Raw genomic sequence first — 20,572 nt, forward strand, 5'->3', positions numbered from 1 at the left:
TGACCTGCACTTACTGGGAAATCATTGTTCGCGGGTAATAATTGTAATCAGTGATCCCCATCACTAACGTTGTTCAGCGGGTTATCTGCACCTGTAAGCGACAAACGCTGGCCTTTTCAGTGTAGCGCACATGCAGCCACGGACATGTAAGGGCATGACACACCAGTTATTGGCCAATCTCATGTTCCAGAGCCTCACGTGTCCCTCTAGTAAGCCGGACTCGGACCGCGGGGCATGACGGAGTCTCGTTCGTTAACGGAATTAAGCTTGCAATGTGTGCATCTGTTCTGTAGCTGGCATGGTTGAGGTTTCCCAGGTGGAGTCGAATTTAACCGTAAGCTCCACTCCTGGTGGTGCCCTTCTGGACATTCCTTTAAGGTTCAGCTTTGCAACCATACTGCCCACGTAAAACAAACAATTTGCCTTCATGAACGCTGTTTGGAGGGTCATGACTCGTGGGAATAACGCCGCCCAATCAGTTAACCTGCTAGAGAGATCCTTCGTTGCTCCCAAGCATGACATCACACTCCCTAGGAGGAAGGTAATGTCACTGTGGCGACCGTACTCCTGGGGGCGACACAAGTGCACTGATGCCCAGTCACTGCTCGATGAATCTGCTGGTACATTGACCCAGACCACTACATTCCCCTCGCACGCTACATGGCCTGAATCTGACCCTGATGAAACTCAGGTTACCCTTCCCATATACAGTTCCATCTTACACGGTGACAAAGAGGAAGCTGCAGATGAAAGTGCAGGTTCGGCCCACCCTCCATCAGACACACCACCGTACTATCAGGGGCCCTGTGCCAGTGCCGTCGCCAACGAGTGGGCCCCCCCTGCTTGCTCAGGATCACAGCACTTGCAAGGTTGAAATACTGTGCAGTGAGATGGAAGATGGGGACGACGAGGAGTCCAGACTAGTACAGGGATTCCCTAGCGAGGAGACTTATTTGATTGTTTTCAATGTTGGGACAGCAATTTTTGGGGAGCACGTTACTCTGGAGAATGATAGATGGGGCCCACCATACACTGGAACATTCCAAAAGGTGGACATCAGACACTGGAGCAGCATTTACAGGGCCCATTATACACTAGAGCATTAGAAATGGGGCCCATTATGTTTGGAGCATTATTTGGGCCCATAAGACAGTGGAGCTTCATCCATGGGGACCAACATATACTGTAGCATTATGTGGAGCTCATCATATACTGTTTCAAACATTATATGGGACCAATGATTCTGTATGGAGAAATAGATGGGCCTCGCCATGAGATGTAAAAAGTGAGGTATTTTTCATTGTACTATACCGCTATTTCTCTGCCGTATCGGAGCATGATGAGTTGTGATATGTGTTAAAGGGGCGCTCTTTCGCCCAGTGCACATGAAAACCTGGAGCCAGCCCCCCCCCACAACTTTAGCCAAATAACCCCCATTTTTCAGTGCGTAACTTGTATTATGAAGTTAATTAAGGTTGACAAGCTTAAGTAAGAAGAATTGATGCTTTTGGCATTCAAATGGGCACTGTAGGTGTGTTTCCTGTCCTCCTCTCACTGCCGACTTTTATTCCCCATTGACTTACATTGGGTTTCGTGTTTCGGGACGACCCCGACTTTTCCCTATAATCGGACGATCTTGCTCGACCCGACTTTTGGAAAAGTCGGGTTTCACGAAACGAAACGCAACCCTAAAAAACCAAAAGTCGCTCAACTCTATATGTGATCCCTTGGTAAGTTGATAATTTATCTTGTTTCTCAAAATGGATTTTTTTTTTTGTTTTTCCTGAGTAAATGATGAGATGATCAGAAATGAAACGTGTGCGCGTGAGTGTGTGCGAATGCAAAGAACATAAATATATTACAAAGATTATTATATTTACTCATGCTAATGATACATCATCTATTTTAATACGGTGGGTCATAAAAAGCAGCAAGTTTGAAATGTGAAAATACCTTACTGCTCTCTACATACAGCTAATCCTTATATGTTTTCCTACTTTAACGCCTGTGACGTTCCCTTTGAGTCGCAACATTCCCTGGGGATTTTCAAATGAGACGTCAGCACGTGGAAAGCCCTGCTGTCACCCCTCTCGCAGCTTCTATCAACCCACCTGAAGCAGTACGTCAGCAGAGAGTGGTGGTGATAGAAGCAGGGTGAGTGACTGCAGCGCCACCCCCGAGAAAGGGAGAGGGTTTAAAGACTGATATTTATACAGGATTTTTTCTCTATCGGACAACCTGATATCAGATATACTAAAAACAAAAATGATACTAAAATAATGTAAGAAATGCAGAAATAGATGGTCTGAGCCATTATACATAGGTTGTAATTTACGAGCAAACAAACGGTTAAACATCGCCTATAAACGTTCATGAAAACCAAAGAGTATTATGAAGAAACCTGCCATACCGATTAAGGATTTGATGTTTTCCAGAATTAAGTCACTTGTTAAACTCCCAGACAGATCTTGCCCGAGCTCGGAAATTAATTTCGCATATCCTTCATTTTCCTCTCTTAATAAATTGAATTTCTGCTGTTTATAACTGCAACAGAAAAAAAAAAATCAGGACGTTCATGTCAATAAATATGAGAAAGCCAACGGTTACGCCAGAAATCTGATTGTAAAGCAGCAAAGTGGACAAAGGAAACAAAATGGGAAACACAGAGAACCACTGACTGCAGCACGTGCCAAGCACTGGGACTGCTGATCTGTCTGTCCCATCTGCTGAAATGCGCTAAAAGGGCACTGCCAGGGGGCACTGCCAGACAATCAGACGACATTCGCCTGCAGAGATGCACTGTAAACAGCAGAAAACAACAGACATCACCACCATTGCCAGCTCAGCTCCGTGGAAAGGATTCCTTCTGCTCCTGGCACAAAGTAGAATAATCATTGTATGCTACCAAAAAGAAACAAGGTTAAAAAGTTAAACAACATGTCATTAACCGATGATGTATTCCTAGTAAAAGGGACAGTAACAGCAAAGCCTCCCTCTGTATTTTATACCTTCCTCGACATGTAGAGATCCAAAGAAATTAGGAGCAGCACGCCGTCATAAGCGAAATAGAGCTATTGTATTTTAGCCCACAATGGCGACGTTTCGGTCCTGAGTGCAGACCTTTCTCAAGCTCAGGACAGAAACGTCGCTATTATGGGCTAAAATACAATAGCTTTATTTCACTTATGACGGTGTGCTGCTCCTATTTTCTTTGGATCTCTGGATACAAGGGTTGGTACTGGGGGGGCCTTTTTTTTTGCACCCGGACTCATTGTTTTTGTATATAGTGCTGCTCTGTGCTTTACATGTTACATGGTTGCCCACTAATGTAACGCCTTTATGGCCGGGCGATTACTCCATCCTTACAGCCATAGAAGGGCTTGTTTTGTCAGCCGAAAAGACGTGGTTATGAAGGCATCAGTTATTTTACCATGTAATGTACTGTAAAATTGAGGGGGGGGGGTGAGTTCCTAAGGCAGAGAGATAGCAAGAATAAGAAAAAAAAAATTCCGCTATTGTTGATTTTTTGGGGGGTGAGAGTGGTTTGGTTTTACAGTATTATTGTATGGTAATGCCTTGTAGCCATGTTTCTCCAGGTCATCACGATTACAGTGATGCCAGAATGGTGTGTGCATATGTATATAATAGATTTCTCTTTTTTTTTTTTTTACGTGGATCGCAGCAATATCTTATATATATATATAATAATAATAATAATAATAATAATAATAATAATAATAATAGGGATTTTTATGCGTACTCACCGTAAAATCCTTTTCTCCGAGCCAATCATTGGGGGGACACAGGACCATGGGTGTTATGCTGCTTGCCACTAGGAGGACGCTAAGTGAACACAGAGAAAATTAACTCCTCCCCTGCAGTATACACCCTCTCGCAGGCTGAGATTTCCCCAGTTCGGTGAAAAAGCAGTAGGAGTATTAAACAAGGAACAATAAACTATGTCAAAACCTAAGAACGAGACAAGAAGCCAATAGGCTAACAGGGTGGGAGCTGTGTCCCCCAATGATTGGCTCGGAGAAAAGGATTTTACGGCGAGTACACAAAAATCCCTATTTCTCCTACGCCTCATTGGGGGACACAGGACCATGGGATGTCCTAAAGCAGTCCCTGGATAGGGAGCAATACAATTGCTAATACCCCATGTACCACTGGCTTAACACTGTGGTACTGCCAATTGCAGAATGCGCAGGCCAAGAGCTGCATCCGCAGAGGCCTGAGAGTGAATTTGATAATGTTTTGTAAAAGTATGCAAGCTGGACCAAGTCACATCCTTGCAGACCTGTTCTGCCGACGCCTGGTGCCGAATGGCCCAAGAGGCGCCCACTGATCGAATAGAATGCGCCTTGATCCCTGCTCGGATAGGCGTGCCCCTGACACGGTAGGATTCCTGATTAGCCAAGCAAATCCACTTGGCTAGTTTGGCTTTTGAATCGGCTAGACCCTTCCTATGCCCTTCTGGAAGTACGAACAGGGCATCTGACCTGCGGAAGGGAGCCGTCTGCGAGATGTACCGTCTAAGAGCCCTAACCACATCCAGGGTGTGGAGGGCCTTTTCAATACAATGGACTGGTGCCGGACAGAATGAAGGCAAAACAATATCCTCATAGAGATGAAAAGAAGAAACGACTTTGGGCAGAAAAGACAGGGACGTCCTCAAAACTGCCTTGTCCTGATGAAAATTCAGGAACGGAGGACGGCAGGACAGGGCCGCCAATTCCGAAACTCGTCTGATTGATGTAATTGCCACTAGGAAGACCACCTTCCAAGAGAGATAAGTTAGTGGTACTTTCTGCAGTGGTTCGAAATGGGCTTCCTGTAAGGCTCCAAGGACCAAGTTAAGGTCCCATGATTCCAATGGCTTCTTATAGGGAGGAGTCACATGGGAAACTCCCTGAATGAACGTCTTCACCTGCAATTTGGTGGCAATTTTGCCTTGGAATAGGACTGACAAAGCTGAAATTTGACCTTTGAGCGAGCCAAGTGCGAGACCTGACTCTAATCGGGATTGTAAGAATTCCAATATGGAAGGGAAGGAGAACACCAGAGGGGAACGACAATGGTCCTTGCATCATGAGAAAAAAAAAATCTTCCAGGTGAGGTGATAAATGCACATCGACACGGGCTTCCTAGCACTAATCATGGTGGAGATCACCTCGTGAGAGAAACCAGCTTGTGCTAAAATCCAGGATTCAACGGCCATGCCGTCAAAGACATGGCCCTGGAGTTCTGGTGGTAATCGGGCCCTGTGAGAGTAGATCCATGCGATCTGGAAGTCGCCAGGGAACGTCGGCGATAAGTTGGACTAGTTCTTCGTACCATGCCCGGCGCGGCCAATCCGGCGCGACTAGGATCACTGGTACCCCCTTATGCTCTTATTTTCTTGATGACCCCTGGAAGCAAGGGAAGAGGGGGAAAACGTACAAAAGTCGAAACTGGTGCCAAGGCAGAACGAGGGCGTCTGCTCCGATAGCGCATGGATCGGGCAATGAACCCGTGGACCTTGTTGTTTACTCTTGAGGCCATGAGATCCACATCCGGAGTCCCTCAGCGATGGCAAATCTGTTGAAAAACTTCCGGATGAAGAGACGACTCTCCTGAAGCGATGCCCAGGTGACTTAGAAAATCCGCCGCCCAATTCAAAGATCAAAGGTCCGTGCCTTCCAGCTTGCGATGAATCCGTAGATATCACAGTAAATACACTTTCTCGCCTGGGTTGGAAGATAAACTTCGAAAAGTCTTCTCCAGCACCGGCTCCGCGAGCCAGGTCTCACTGAATGAAAGTAGACGACCGCCTACTTTGTCTGTGTCCGACGGATACCGCAACAAGTCATTGTGTAGAGGATCTATGGGATCTGGCTCCCCTAGATCCAGATGCCCTTGGCCTGGGTTTCCAGGTGCGGTTAGGTCTGTATGAGACCTGGGAACCGCTGTCTCCATGCGGGCACCGACCTGATCCAGAAGAGAAAGTTGTGGAGGACCAACTGGAATTGTTGCAAAAGAGCAGAAAGAGAGTCTGCTGTTGATTCCGAAACGCCCGGACGGGCCTTTGTTGGGGAAGGAATTTACTCTTCCCCCTGGCAGTGTCAGAAATGAGCTGATCCAGTTTCTCTCCAAATAGACGACCGGTTTGATAAGGCAGAGAAGTCATTGATCTTTTTGAAATGAAATTTGCCCGCCAGTCGTGGAGCCATAGGGCCCTTCTAATGGAGACTGCATTTGCGGCTGCCTGTGCAGCGCAATTGGCGGCATCTAACGAAGCGTCCACTACAAAGTCTCCTGCATGGACTTTCGGACTGGTGACGCTGGCTGCCTCCGGAGGAAGACTGCTATCCTGGATGGCAGTAACTAACACCTCTGCCCAAGCGGCCATAGCCTTAGCCACCCAAGTCACCGTGAAAGATGGAAAGAGTGCCGCTCCTGAAGCTTCAAAAATTGAGCGAGCAAGGTAGTCAATCTGACGATCAGAGGGGTTTCTGACTGAAGAACTTTCAGAAACAGATAGGGGCGTTTTGGAAGCAAGACGCCATATAGGAGGATCCACAGAAGGGGACTGTAACCAATCCTTCATTAGTTCTGGAGCAAAAGGGTATTTAGCCTCAATAGGCTTTTGACCTGAGAACCGTTTATGTGGCCGGTCCCTATGTCTCTGGACAATGCCCTTAAACTCTGGATGGCTGGCAAATACCCTGGGCACACGTTTAGTCTTTTTAAAAGATACAACATGTTTCGGAGCGGGAATATTCTCCTCGTCCAACTTCAGAATCCTGTTGACTGACTCTATAAGAGAATCAAGTGACTCTTGGTCATTTGGGGGATTCTGTGGGTACTGATATGTCAGAGTCATGTTCGCTGCGAACATTGGGAGAGGGAGAGCGAGAGACAGAGCTCGCAGATGCTCAAGCGCGAGCGTGACTGGGGACGCGTCATGGGTCCGCTTTCTAGAGACCTGACCACCCCATGAACGAGTACAGCCCCTGCTGGCACGTTCTGACTTAAAGAGGAGTCCCGGAGGGAGTCTATAGCCTTGGTCAGTGACTCCACAGACCGTGACAGGGACGCAGCCCACTCAAGGGGACTAAATTCAGAAGGCCCGGTGGCAGCGGAGGCGGATGGCGTTTGAGCACAAACCGGGTCGCAATCCGTGCATAATGGATTAGTTTGGGCACTGGACAAGGCAGTCTTGCAAATGGCACAAGAGGTAAAGAACACAGTGTGCTTCTTAGTAACCCTTTTGGATTCCTTAGATTAAGACATAGTGCCCCAAAAGGGATACAGGCAGAGTCTGGGCTGCAGATGATGTGAATGTGCAGAGAAGGGGTTAAGCTTTCTTCTGAAGGCAGGTGAAGCTTACCCACGGTCCTGATGCTGTGTCCCCAGGAGGAATAGCGGTGGCCCTGCAACGTCGTCAGGTGCTGTCAGTCAGTGCGCGCCCCCCCCGCAGCCGTCACAGAGCAGGCTGAGGTGAAAGACATGGCCCCCGAGACTAGCAGGGCGCTTCTCGTTCAGAGCGACAAGCGCCAAGGACGTGGGCGGCGGCGCTATGTAAACTGCGGCCTAGTCTGGCCAAAAAGCCGGGGACTAAATTTCTGGGCCTGCCAGCGCCGGATGAAGGGAAGAACAGGGGGGGGGGGGCGCAACGGGGTGCCGATGTACCGGCGTTGACACTAGGTCAGCGCTTCTCCCAGGGACAAGGGACCCGACCCCATACCTCCAATCCGTATGAAAAAAATGTTTCAGCTCACCCCTTAGCGTCCTTCGGATAGCAGGAACCACCACCGTCGCACGGAGCCGCCCTGGCGGATACAAGTCCAAGCGCACAGTAATCTCCAGCGATCTCAGGCAGGAAGATAGTTAAAAAAAATATTCCTTTTATTTATTTTCGTTAAAAGATGTCTGTCCAGCCTCTGTTTGAAGACTTCCATTGGAGGAGAACTCACCACTTCTTGTGGCAGCCTGTTCCACTCATTGATCACTCACTGTCAAAAAGTTTTTTCTAATATCTAATCTGTGTCTCCTCCCATTCAGTTTCATCCCATTGTTTCTAGTCTTTCCTTGTGCAAATGAGAATAAAGTTGATCCTTCTACAATGTGACAGCCCTTTAGATATTTGTAGACAGTTATTAAGTCTCCTCTCAGTCTTCTCTTTTGCAAACTAAACATTCCCAAATCCTGCAACCTTTCCTCATAAGACAGGGTTTGCAGACCGGTCACCATTCTGGTCGCTCTTTTCTGAACTTGTTCCAGTTTGTTGATGTCTTTTTTAAAATGTGGTGCCCAAAACTGGACACAATATTCCAGATGAGGTCTGACCAAAGAGGAGTAGAGGGCAATAATGACTTCACGTGATCTAGACTGCATGCTTCTGTTAATACATCCTAGAATTGCATTTGCCTTTTTTGCTGCTGCATCACACTGTTGACTCATATTCAGTCTGTGATCTATTAGTATACCCAAGTCTTTTTCACATGTGCTGTCACTTAGCCCTATTCCTCCCATTCTATATATGCTTTTTTCATTTTTATTGCCCAGATGTAGTACTTTGCATTTCTCCCTGTTAAAAACCATTCTGTTAGTTGCTGCCCACTTCTCCAGTTTATTTAAATCTTTTTGAATCCTCTCTCTCTCTTCTCTAGTATTAGCTATCCCTCCTAGCTTTGTGTCATCAGCAAATTTAATCAGATTACACTCAATTCCTTCATCTAAATCGTTGATAAAGATGTTGAACAATACAGGGCCCAGGACAGAGCCCTGTGGTACCCCACTTGAGACATTCTTCCAACTGGATGTGCAGCCATTTACGACCACTCTTTGGGTCCGATCACTAAGCCAGTTATGAATCCACCTAACAGTTGCATTGTCCATTCCATACTTAGTCATTTTTTCAATAAGGATAGTATGAGAGACTTTGTCAAATGCTTTGCTGAAGTCAAGATATACTATATCTACAGCATTTCCTTGATCCACCCAATCAGTGATACCGTCATAGAAGGAAATTAAGTTAGTCTGACATGACTTATTAGTTACAAACCCATGCTGACTCTGTTTAATCACTTCATTCTTATCCAGGTATTGACATACATGTTGTTTAATAATTTGTTCAAAGATCTTTCCTGGTATAGAAGTCAGACTCACCGGCCTATAGTTGCCTGGGTCCACCTTCTTCCCCTTTTTGAAGATAGGAACAACATTTGCTCTTCTCCAGTCTTCTGGCACTTCTCCTGTTCTCCAAGAATTTTCAAAGATTATGGAGAGGGGTTCAAAAATTTCTTCTGCTATCTCCTTCAGTACTCTGGGGTGTAATTCATCTGGACCTGGAGACTTGAATTCATTTAGGTTAGCTAAGTGTTTCCTCACTATCTTTCTGTTTATAGATATCCTAGATTCTTCTATTCCCTTAATAGGACAGTGAATAACAGTTGATGTTACATTTCCTTTCTGAGAGAAAACAGATGCAAAATAGGAATTTAAAAGTTCAGCCTTCTCAACATCCTGTCTTACCATTTCATCATTTTCATCCTGTAAAAATCCTATAACATCTTTTGACATATCCCCAAAATCCTTTATTATTGCTTTTGACATCTCTTGCAAGCCTCAATTCATTTTCAGCTTTAGTAATCTGATTTGTGCCCTGCAGGTTCTGCAGACAGCATTATATTCTTCTTTAGATATGCCTCCCTCTTTCCATTTTATAAACATTTTTTTCTTCCTTTTTAGCATGTGCTTAAGTTCTGTGTTCATCCATCCTGGTTTCCTTAAATGCTTCCTATTCTTCCCTCTTTTCGGAATTGTTAACAACTGTGCTTTGAGAATTTCATTTTTCAAGATTTCCCATCCCTCCTGGACATTTTTGTCTTTTAGGATATCCAGCCATTGGATCCCTCCAATTCTCTTTTTGAATCCCTTAAAATCTGCCTTTCTGAAATCTAACCTTGACGTCTGAGTCTTCACAGGTCTTCCTCCTCTAGTTATCCAAAATTCTAAAATAGCATGGTCGCTACCTCCTAGGGTCCCAGCCACTTTTACCTCCTCAACCATTTCCTCCCTGTTTATAAGGATTAGATCCAAGGTAGCAGTTCCCCTTGTTTTCTCCCTTACCTTTTGGAAGATAAAGTTGTCAGCAAGAGAGGATAAGAATTTCCTTGACCTGTTAGTTTTGCTTGAGAGATTCCCAACAAATGTCTGGATAGTTGAAATCTCCCATGACAACTATGTCATATTTTTTGGAGAACTTGGCCATTTGATGCATAAAGAGTTCATCCATATCTTCAGCTTGCACAGTCGGCCTGTAGTAAATGCCTACAATGGTGTCCTTTCCATTGTTCTGTCCTTGTATTCTTACCCAAACAGTTTCCACAGAACTCCCAGTCTCTGAAGCTTCAATCTCTGTGCAGATATACGCGTTTCTAACATACAATGCGACACCCCCTCTTCGTTTATCAAGTCTGTTTCTTGCAAATAAGTTGTATCCTTCTAGTCTTGTATTCCAATCATGTGTATTGTCCCACCAAGTTTCAGTGATTCCAATGACATCATATTTCTTTTCCTGTGTTAGTAGTTCCAATTCTCCTTGTTTGTTGCCCATGCTTTGTGCATTGGTATAGAAACATTTTAGTTTGTGATTGGTTTCTCTTTCTCCAATATTTTTATTAATTAGATTCTTTCGTCTTTGTTCTTCCTTTCCACTTCTAATAGCAGAGTCCTCAATAGCATTTGTCAGGTGTATGGCTTTTTCTGGTCTTTTGCTTCCCTTCCCATGTTGTTCTAGTTTAAAGCTCTCCTTACAAGTGTAGCAAGGCGACTTCCAAATACATGCTTTCCAGTCTTCGTAAGGTGCACCCCATCTCTAGCAAGTAGTCCATCGTATAAGTAGTTCACTCCGTGATCCAGAAATCCAAATCGTTGCTGACGGCACCATCGACGTAGCCAGTTGTTCACCTGCAGAATCTTATTCCACCTCCTTATTCCATGGCCATCCACTGGGAGGATGGAAGAGAAGACCACCTGCGCTCCCAGTTCTTTCACTTTCTTGCCTAAGTCTTCAAAGTCTCTGCAGATGGTTTCCAGGTCGTTTCTTGCGGTGTCATTTGTCCACACATGTAGTAGCAGGAATGGGTAGTCATCTGTAGGTCTGAAGAGTCCCGATATCCTGTCAGACACATCTTTAATTTTTGCTCCTGGAAGACAGCACATTTCTCTTGAAGTTATATCCGGTCTGCAGATAGCGGCCTCTGTTCCTCTCAACAGGGAATCCCCCATGACCACCACTCTCCGTTTCTTCTTCACAACATTTTTCTTTCTCCATCCAGGAGGACTCTGAAGGCGTACAAGGTTGCTGTTTGTTGGCAAAGTCTTATCCTGATGTATTTCTTCATCGTTTTCCTGCGTGAGAGCCTGGTACTGGTTCCTGAGCAGTATGGGTGCTGACTGCCTCCTGATCCTCCTGCTTCTCTGGGTCACATGTCTCCATTCCTCTGTTTCTTCAGGTGCACTTCGAATTTCTTCTCTTTCTGTAACATGAAGAGATAATTCTGCTCTGTCCAAGAACTCTTCACCTTCCTTAATGATCTTCAACGTAGCTAACCTCTCTTCAAGATTTTGCAACTTTTCTTCCAACAGGGACACAAGCTTGCATTTGTGGCATGTGAAGTTTGGCTTTTCCACTGGTAAATCTGTGAACATGTAGCAAGAAATGCAGCTCACCAAATGGCTCCTGGCCTCTTCCATCTTGAGATTTCTTAAAAACGATGAAAGATGAGCCAAAATTCGCGCGCCGAAGTTAAACTCTTCACTTATCCCAGAAGGCACTGGGAATATGCAAATGATCTCCTCAAGACTCTTCCCCTGGTTTTTAGCGGCGGATGGTCATCCGTTGGATCCGTTTTTTGACGGATCCGCCATAATTTTGGCATGGTTTTGAGTGGATGGACACTGAAACTTTTTCTGTCAGCGTCAAAACAGCGGATAGCAACGGATCCGCCATTCGTTATAATGGTCGTCTATGGGCGGCGGATCCGTTGCCAACCGTTAATTGACGGAATCCGGCAACGGATCCGCTTTTTAACACTGAGCATGCCCCGAAGAAAATTCACTCTCTCTCCTTTAAATTTCAGTCACAAACGGATCCGGTGGCATTCGTTTGTGCCACAACGGAAACGGATCTAATTTTTCACAACCTGGCGGATTTTGACTGACGTCAAATAACTGAAATGTGAAACAGGTCTAAGACGGGACCCGACCCATGACATCATAGTATGTCCCATGTCAGAAAGGAGTTAATGTACAGCATTTTTCCGAGAAGTTGCCACATGTCATGTTTGGCCATACAGTGACTTGCAAAAGTCCCCATGGAGCTGCTGCAGCTGGGATTACATGCTTTTCTAATATTGTGTGATGTCACCTTGATCAGGTTAGCGCCTAGGGGCATCAGTGATATAAAATCCAGAGTTTTATTTCCTCCAGGATAGTAAGTGTTGCAAGGATTAAGTTAACGTATCTTACGGGCTGGTTTTTAGGGGACATTCATAGAGTGTCCCCCCCATATCTCCACCTACAGAATCAGCACCACTATGTGCTGACAGGAGCTTGGTGATGTCACAGTCAGGTGATCGGTCACGTGGTGGAGGAGTCACATGGTCTGGGCTTAAATGGCTGAAGGAAAGAGCTCTGTGTGTGTGACCCTGAAGAAGGAGCACTGCAGGAAAGTGTGGAATGGACTAAAGAAGCTGAACAGTGTGTGTTCTGCCAGCTGTGAGTGGGAGGGACCCCGATCACATGCCTATGTTTGTTTTGCCACCATTTTGTATTGTTTTCCTGTTTTTTCCCCAGAGGGCTGTATTTTCTTTACTACCCTCCCCCCCCTTGGATTATGCTGCCTATAATAAACCAAAGGAAGTTCTTAAAGACACAATTTAACCGTGTCTACCTCCGTGTGCAGCCAAGTGAGCCGATCTACCACAGAATATTAAGCCATACTATGAAGGCCTCACTCACTCAGGCCGGGAACTAGCTCCAGTCACAGAAATTTCTGCCTGTCTAAATCTCAATGAGCACATGGGGTAAATGTCATGAAGGCGCCTGCACCACAAGTATTTTACAAAAACAGCATTGGGATACACAGGTTAGACCAAGGTGCTCATACAGCACAGGTGTAGGTCTATTTCACACTACGGAATGATGCAATATGACACGAAAATATACTGCCACAATTATTTCCAATCATTTCTTCAACCTGTTCCTATAAGATGTGTGTGTGCTCAAAAGTTTACAAATCCTGGCAGAATATTTGCTTTCTTGGCCTTTTGTCAGAGAATACGCATGATAAAACCAAAACTTTTTCTCCACGTATGGTTAGTAGTTGGGTGAAGCCATTTATTGTCAAACTACTGTGTTTTCTCTTTTTAAATCATAATGACAACCCAAAACATCCAAATGACCCTCATCAAAGTTCACATACCCTGGTGATTTTGGCCTGATAACATGCACAGAAGTTGACACAAATGGCTACTAAAGGTAACATCCTCAACTGTGACCTGTTTGATTGCAATCAGTGTGTGTGCATAAAAGCTGAGTGAGTTTCTGGGATCCAGACAGACTCTTGCATCTTTCATCCAGCCTCTGACGTTTCTGGATTGTGAGTGATGGGGAAAGCAAGAGAATTTTCAACGGATCTATGGGAAAAGGTAGTTTAACTGTATAAAACAGGAAAGGGATACAAAAAGATATCCAAGGAATTGATAATGCCAATCAGCAGCATTCAATCTGTGATTAACAAATGGGGCTCTGTGAAAACAAAACCACGGTCAGGTAGACCAACAAATATTTTGTCCACAACTGCCAGGAAATTTGTTTGGGATGTAAAGAAAAACAAACAACAGCTAAAATACAGGACTCTCTGAAAACTAGCGGTGTGGCTGTTTCAAGATGCATAATAAGGAGGCACTTGAAGAAAATTGGCTACATGGTCAAGTCGCCAGAAGAAAGCCATTACTGCGCAAATGCCACAAAGTATCTAGCTTATAATATGCAAAACAGCACAAAAACAAGCCTCAAAACTTCTAGAACAAGGTAATTTGGAGTCATGAGACCAAAATTGAACTTTTTGGCCACAACCATAAAAATTACATTTGGAGAGAAGTCAACAAGGCCTATGATGAAATGAACACCATTCCTACTGTAAAGCACGGAGGTGGATCGCTGATGTTTTGGGGATTTGTGAGGTACAAAGGGAAAAGAAACTTGGACAAAGTTGAAGGAAAGATGAATGCAGCACGTTATCAGCAAATACTGGAGGCAAATTTGCAATCATCAGCCCAGAAGCTGCACATGGGACGTACTTGGACGTTCCAACATGTCAACGATCCAAATCACAAGGTCTAGTCGACCTGTCGTTGGCTACAGCAAAACAAAGTGAACGTTCTGGAGTGGCCATCTCAGTCTTCTGACCTCAATATCATTGAGCCACTCTGGAGAGATCTCAAGCATGCAGTTCATGCTTGACAGCCCAGGAATTTACAGGAATTTGGAGACTTTTTGCCAAGTAGAGTGGGCAGCTTTAACATCTGAGAAAATAAAGAACCTCATCAACAACTACAGCAAAAGACTTCAAGCTGTCATTGACAGAGGGAGAAATACAAGGTATTAAGAAATGAGGTATGTGACCTTTGGATCAGGGTCATTTTGGGTTGTCATTATGATTTAAAAAGAGAACACACAATAGTTTGACAATAAATGGTTTCACCCAACCACTAACCATGTATGAAGAAAAAGTTTCGTTGTTATCATTCATATTCTCTGAAAAAGGTCAAGAAAGCAAAAATTCTGCCAGGGTATGTAAACTTTTGAGCACAAATGTATATGTCTGCAAAATAAATATAGCCGGTAGTACAAAATATTATCAAACAGGAACGATTTAGTGATGAGTGAGCATGCTCGTGTGCTAACCGAGTGTCTTCAGCGTGCTCGAAAAACATGTTTGAGTCCCCGCGGCTGCATGTCTCGCCGCTGTTTGGCAGCCGCAACAAATGCAGGGATTACCTGTTTATTAAGCAATCCTTGCATGTGCGATGGCTGTCTTAACAACGGCGAGACATGCAGCTCAAAATATTTTTAGCACGCCGAAGACAAGTGTTGCGCACCTGAGCATGCTCGCTCATCACTACAATTGCCGGGAGCAGTGATGGGCCGAAGATTCACGTCTATGGACAGAAGAGGAAACCATCCAGGACCACACAGCTTCAGGTAACTAATGTCTGTCCTGCATAAGGCAGATTACTGACCAGAAACTTCAGGGGTCCAACACAGCTCATAAAACGCCTGTATAACAGATGCCACACATACGAACTGAGTCATCTACTCACAAAAGTTTGGTCTTTATTTTTACAGATTTCTGGTTGAACTGCTGGGATTGCTTGATGAGTCCTAACGATTCCAGTGTTTCAGGATCCAGACGCTCCTTTAGAATAGTGTCTGATACTAGATACTGTTAAAAACACAGAGTAAATGTTACAAAGCAAATATTCCACCGCAAAAAGACATTTTCCAGGAAATCGTAAACTCCGCTGTACAGCTTGTCATAGTGCAAACATCAGGCACAAGGGCTACAGACTATTAGTTTAAAGGGAACCTGTCACCTGATTCAGGATGCCCAAACCACAGGCAGGATGAATTAAAGTCCAGCTACACAATTGCAGCCAGGTAGAATTTTGGGGGCTGGAACAGTCCTGCGTTTCAGAGAAACTATATATAGATGGTCCAGTCCGGTAACTATATCCAGAGATGAGATCACAACACATACCATGTACACCTACAGGAGAGACCTGTCAATAACCTCTAGCAGTGCTGAGAAAAGCTGTCCGTGGCCGAACAGGAATAGTCTCGGCTCTGGTCCTCAGCTGAATCTTCTAGGTAGATTTTCTTTGAAATGCAAAGAAAAAAAAAAATATTCCTGGCTGCAATCGTGCAGCCAGGCTGTGATACACACTGTCCGTTATTTGGGCGGCATGAATCGGGTGACAAGTCCCTCTAAAACAAAAACTTTATGGTATCATATATCATTCTTAACAGTTAGATCAGAGGTAAGGAATTCTTATCTAGGGTCCTTTGGACACTGGTCATAAAGCAGCACTTTAGCCCAATTATCCCTATGAGGCTGCAGAAAATGTCAATGGTTTTGGGAGAGGAGGGGTAATGAAACATTTTTTCTTTTTCATATGATCAACATTTTAAACTAGAGCACTTTTGTTTTAAGGATTTAGAAAACAGATCAATCCCTGTTGCGCCCTATTCTCAATACACAAACCAAACTAGATGTAAGATAATCTTACCAAGCAAGATAAGACTAATTGGGTAAAATGATCTCGCCTCCATTTTTCTTCCAAACAGCTTGTTTCAATATCTATTAAGAAAAAAGAAGGGGAAAAACAGCAAAGTAAAAGCCCTGAATGTTCATCAGTTGTCACACTTCTCATTGCACTTGTCCATTCAATTCTGGGGTCAGAGACAACCTGGTTTGCCAAACTCCATTCTCCATGTAAATGAGGGGTCTAGAAGCGAGATCTGCACCCCTTAAATAAATAATAATAATAAATAATAATAATCTTTATTTATATAGCGCCAACATATTCCGCAGCGCTTTACAGTTTAGCAGTTTCAAAAACAAGTCATAAGTAACAACGTTAACAATACAATAATTAAAGCAAAATAAGAAGACCCTGCTCGTCAATCTACAATGAGGTGGGGGAGATACAAAGTACAGGTGTGGGGAGTGGGGGATAGTGAATGGGCTACATACACACAAAATGACTTTGATCAGGGAACGTGATAGGCTGCTCTGAACAAATGTGTTTTGAGGGAGAGCCTAAAACTATGCAAATTGTGGCTGGTCCTAATTTCTTGGGGTAGAGCATTCCAGAAGTTTGGCACTAGGCGGAAGAAGTCATGAAGTCGGAGGTACAGATTAATGCAGAGGTTAGACGAAAGTTGTTTGCAGAGCGCAACAGTCGGTTAGGCCGATAGACAGAAATAAGGGAGGAGATGTGAGAGGGTGCTGCACTGTGGAGAACTTTGTGGGTGAGAACAAGTACTCTGAATTGGATCCTATAATGAATGGGCAGCCAGTGTAACAACTGGCAGACCACTAACAAATGGATGTTAGTGGTATGCTGGAGATCGTTTGCAGGGCTCTGGCACTGCTCCTCCTTGCAAAAAGGAGCAGGCAGCAGTCCTGCTACTGGGTTGTTACCTTCCTACGGCCCCCTCAACATCGCCTGGTATCTGCTCCATGCTCTGGACAATGTACTGATAGACACAGCTACCCTTCTTGCCACAGCTTGCATTGGTGTGCCATCCTGGATGACCTGCACTACCTGAACAACTTCTGTGGGTTGTAGACACCGCTTCATGCTACTGTACAGTACCTTTAGGGTTGAGAGCAATGACAAAACGCAAAAGTGCCCAAAAGAACAGCCAAAAGTATGAGAATAGAGAAATTGTCTTTGTTCACCCCCTGAAGAACCACTCCTTTATAAGGGGTGTCTTGCTAATTGTTTGTAATTTCTACCTGTTGTCTGTTCCATTTTCATAACAGCAGGAGACATGTTGCTTCATAACTGGACAAGTTGATTTCCCAGAAGTGTGATTGACTTGGAGTTACATTGTGTTAAGTGTTCCCTTTATTTTTTGAGTAGTGTTTATGTAAGGTTTTTGCTGTTTTTTTCTGCATATTTTTGTATTCAAAAATTCTTAATTTAAACGAGTCGTTGGTGATCTAAGGGATGACAAGTGTTTTGAACGTCACCTCCGACCCATAATAAGGGAGGAGGCATTCCTTTTCTGCTATGCATGAGGAAGGAGCAGGTTCTACTCCGAAACATGTTGCAATAAAATGGAAGTTTTTTTTACTGCCTGGATTAACCTCTGTTAGTGGCAGCACCTGGGTTCCAGCGCATTCTTCTCTCCTTCATTTGTCATGTCCTCTCTCCATTTGGTGTCAGTACAGCGTCTGGAGCAGCAGCCATGATTTGAATATACATCACTCCCTGAATAGTTTCGACCTGCCCAGATGAGCAACCAACTCGCCCTTACCTGTTGCCACGGTGTTACACAAAGAGTGCCTCTAACTTTTTCTCTTACGCTGCCTGGACTGACGCTGATGCGGAGATGTCAGCGTTTTGTGTGCAGGCGCTCGAGTGACATTGCGATGAGATACAAACACTGAAGCCCACTTGCAGGTGCAGACTGGCTGCAGTGCTCACCTAACAATTTCAGGTGAGCGTCTGCAGACACATCGTCAGCCCACAAAGGAAGTATTTGCTGTTTTTATTTTTTTTATATGAGGTACCATTTCATGTAATAAAGGGATTGTCCACTACTTCAGTGTTCCCCATCTCCAGTCCTCAAGGCCCACCAACAGGTCATGTTTTCAGGATTTCCTTAGTATTGCCAATGTGATAATTGCATCACCTGTGCAAATCAAAGGAAATCCTGAAAACATGACCTGTTGGTGGGCCTTGAGGACTGGAGTTGGGGAACACTGCACTACTTGGTCAACCCCTTATTGTATCTCCACAACTATTGGTAACGTTCAAATCAGAGTTTAGGCATGCAATTAATGTATACACAAACTGAAAAAAAGCCAATGCTTAACATAGGTTTTTCACTGCGTACCACTATCGAGTTCCTAAGATGCCATATCTGTATGAGCATTTAGTCGATATGTCTGAACACATACGTTACACAAACGCCTAAATATAGTGTGAACATGGCCTTACTGGTGGCTGAGTGCAGGGAGCATTGGCCATGCTGGATACAACCATGCACACTTCTCGGCTGAGATCAGGAGCTACATACAGATCTCTCACCCACTCTAAATACTGGGTGAATCCTCCCCAAAACCTCTTTTGGGTGGTAAAAGCAATATAAGAAGTCTAACCACAAAAATCATTGGGTTGGGGGATGTTTTTTATAAACCATGGACTGTGGTCTATGGGAAAGTCAATACAATAAGAACCTTGCTGCTCAGCTATCTGGGGATCCTACTCTAGGTTTCTGTTAGGCCAAGATCACACAGTCAGTATTTTAAATCAATATTTGGAAGCCAAAACCAGGAGTGGAATAATCAAAGGAAAAGTATAATAGAAACACGTCACCACTTCTGGATTTATCACCCACTCCTGGTTTTGGCTTACAGATACTGAATGTGTGAACATGGCCTACAGTTATAGCCTCATAATGACAATGTTAGAAACATTTTGGACTAATTTTCAAGATATTTATTATTCATCTCTAAACACTTACCCAAAACACAGAAGACATCCGCTAGTATGGATGGCATGTCCTCTCTTAAGTCCTGGACACAAAGAAAAAACATTTGACATAAGAACACTTAGAAACAAATTAAAGCTTCACGTTGACAGATCAACACGTATTACCCACTATGGATCCTTCTGCGGGGCTACAAGAGGAAAGCCTCACTCATTGGAACTAATCGGAATGGAGTCTGTGTGGAATCTGACTAAGTTCACACACTGCAGATTTGAGTAGGATTTCTGATTAGTTCGAGACAACAACCGTTTCATGCTGTGAAGGCACTTGTACGGGTCCAAATGATTTGAACTATAAAAGCGGCGTGACAGCGCGAAATGGCCGTTGTCCTGCTTTATCTCCTTGCCCACATGTTGCAGTATTGGCAAGCAACATTTTCTATTTGATCTAAGGTGTGCGCCACCAAGTAGCGCTGCTGTTGGCTGATTTGCTCCATACATGGGAGAACATATGTGCTAGTATACTAATAGCTAGTGCCAAACAACCTCCACCTCAATTATTTCTGATTCGTTCCCATCCTGAAATCTGCACCAAACCCACTAACAATCCACCTACATTGTAAGTGAGTCTTTACATTGTTTATAGCACTAGAAAGGGCAGAGAGAACAAAAACAAAAAAAGGGCTTAAAAGAATCGCTCCCCTGAGATCAGCGGCATCGACAGAAAGAGTCGGAGTGTCAGCAATACTGGTGGTTGTGAAAACACGACCTTCAGCATTCCCTGACAGCAGGACATGTTGGGAGCTGTAGGCTCACAACCCTGGAGTGCCGAAGGCTGCTGGTCTCTGCAAGTCAATGTGTGTCAGATATAAAACATACCCATATACAGGCAATGTGTATTTGTGACAATGAAATGGAGTAGAAAGTTTCTCTAGTGTGAACTATTGTCAGTGGGTTGGATTGCAGATATTATCAGACTCCTCTGGAGGCTGATTAACTCTCCACCAAACAAAAGCATCAGCCGTTGAAATTCTAAAAGCCAAAATCTTCTCTACCCCCAATATCACCCATCAGGAATGAGACGGGACGACCCCATACACAATTCTTCACTTGTTGTTACCATACCAAACAGCCATTCTATATGTAACCTAATGTATCCCTGTATTTTTTTCTAGACAGACTGAAACCTATCACTACTAGATTATAAAGTATACCAGTACTAACATACAGCCTTAGGCCTCCCTCAGTGTCTCCCGTAGGTGTGGTGACAGTTTTCACACATGTACACCCAT

At 44.3% G+C, this 20,572-nt stretch overlaps 1 protein-coding gene across 1 annotated transcript in view; it reads right to left on the reverse strand.

Annotated features, from left to right (window-relative positions):
• The window catches only part of THOC2 (THO complex subunit 2), a 231,251-nt gene that overhangs the window by 195,288 nt on the left and 15,391 nt on the right, over positions 1-20,572 (reverse strand). The window contains exons 4-7 of the mRNA XM_073547602.1: positions 19,315-19,366; positions 16,344-16,414; positions 15,378-15,499; positions 2,411-2,544 (exon numbers count right to left, since the gene is read on the reverse strand). Coding sequence (XP_073403703.1) covers positions 2,411-2,544; positions 15,378-15,499; positions 16,344-16,414; positions 19,315-19,366 — 379 coding nt within the window. The remainder of the gene's footprint in view (positions 1-2,410; positions 2,545-15,377; positions 15,500-16,343; positions 16,415-19,314; positions 19,367-20,572) is intronic.

The sequence above is a fragment of the Dendrobates tinctorius genome, unplaced genomic scaffold (genome assembly GCF_039654945.1).
Source record: "Dendrobates tinctorius isolate UK_male_01 unplaced genomic scaffold, ASM3965494v1 ptg000154l, whole genome shotgun sequence".
NCBI lineage: Eukaryota > Metazoa > Chordata > Amphibia > Anura > Dendrobatidae > Dendrobates > Dendrobates tinctorius.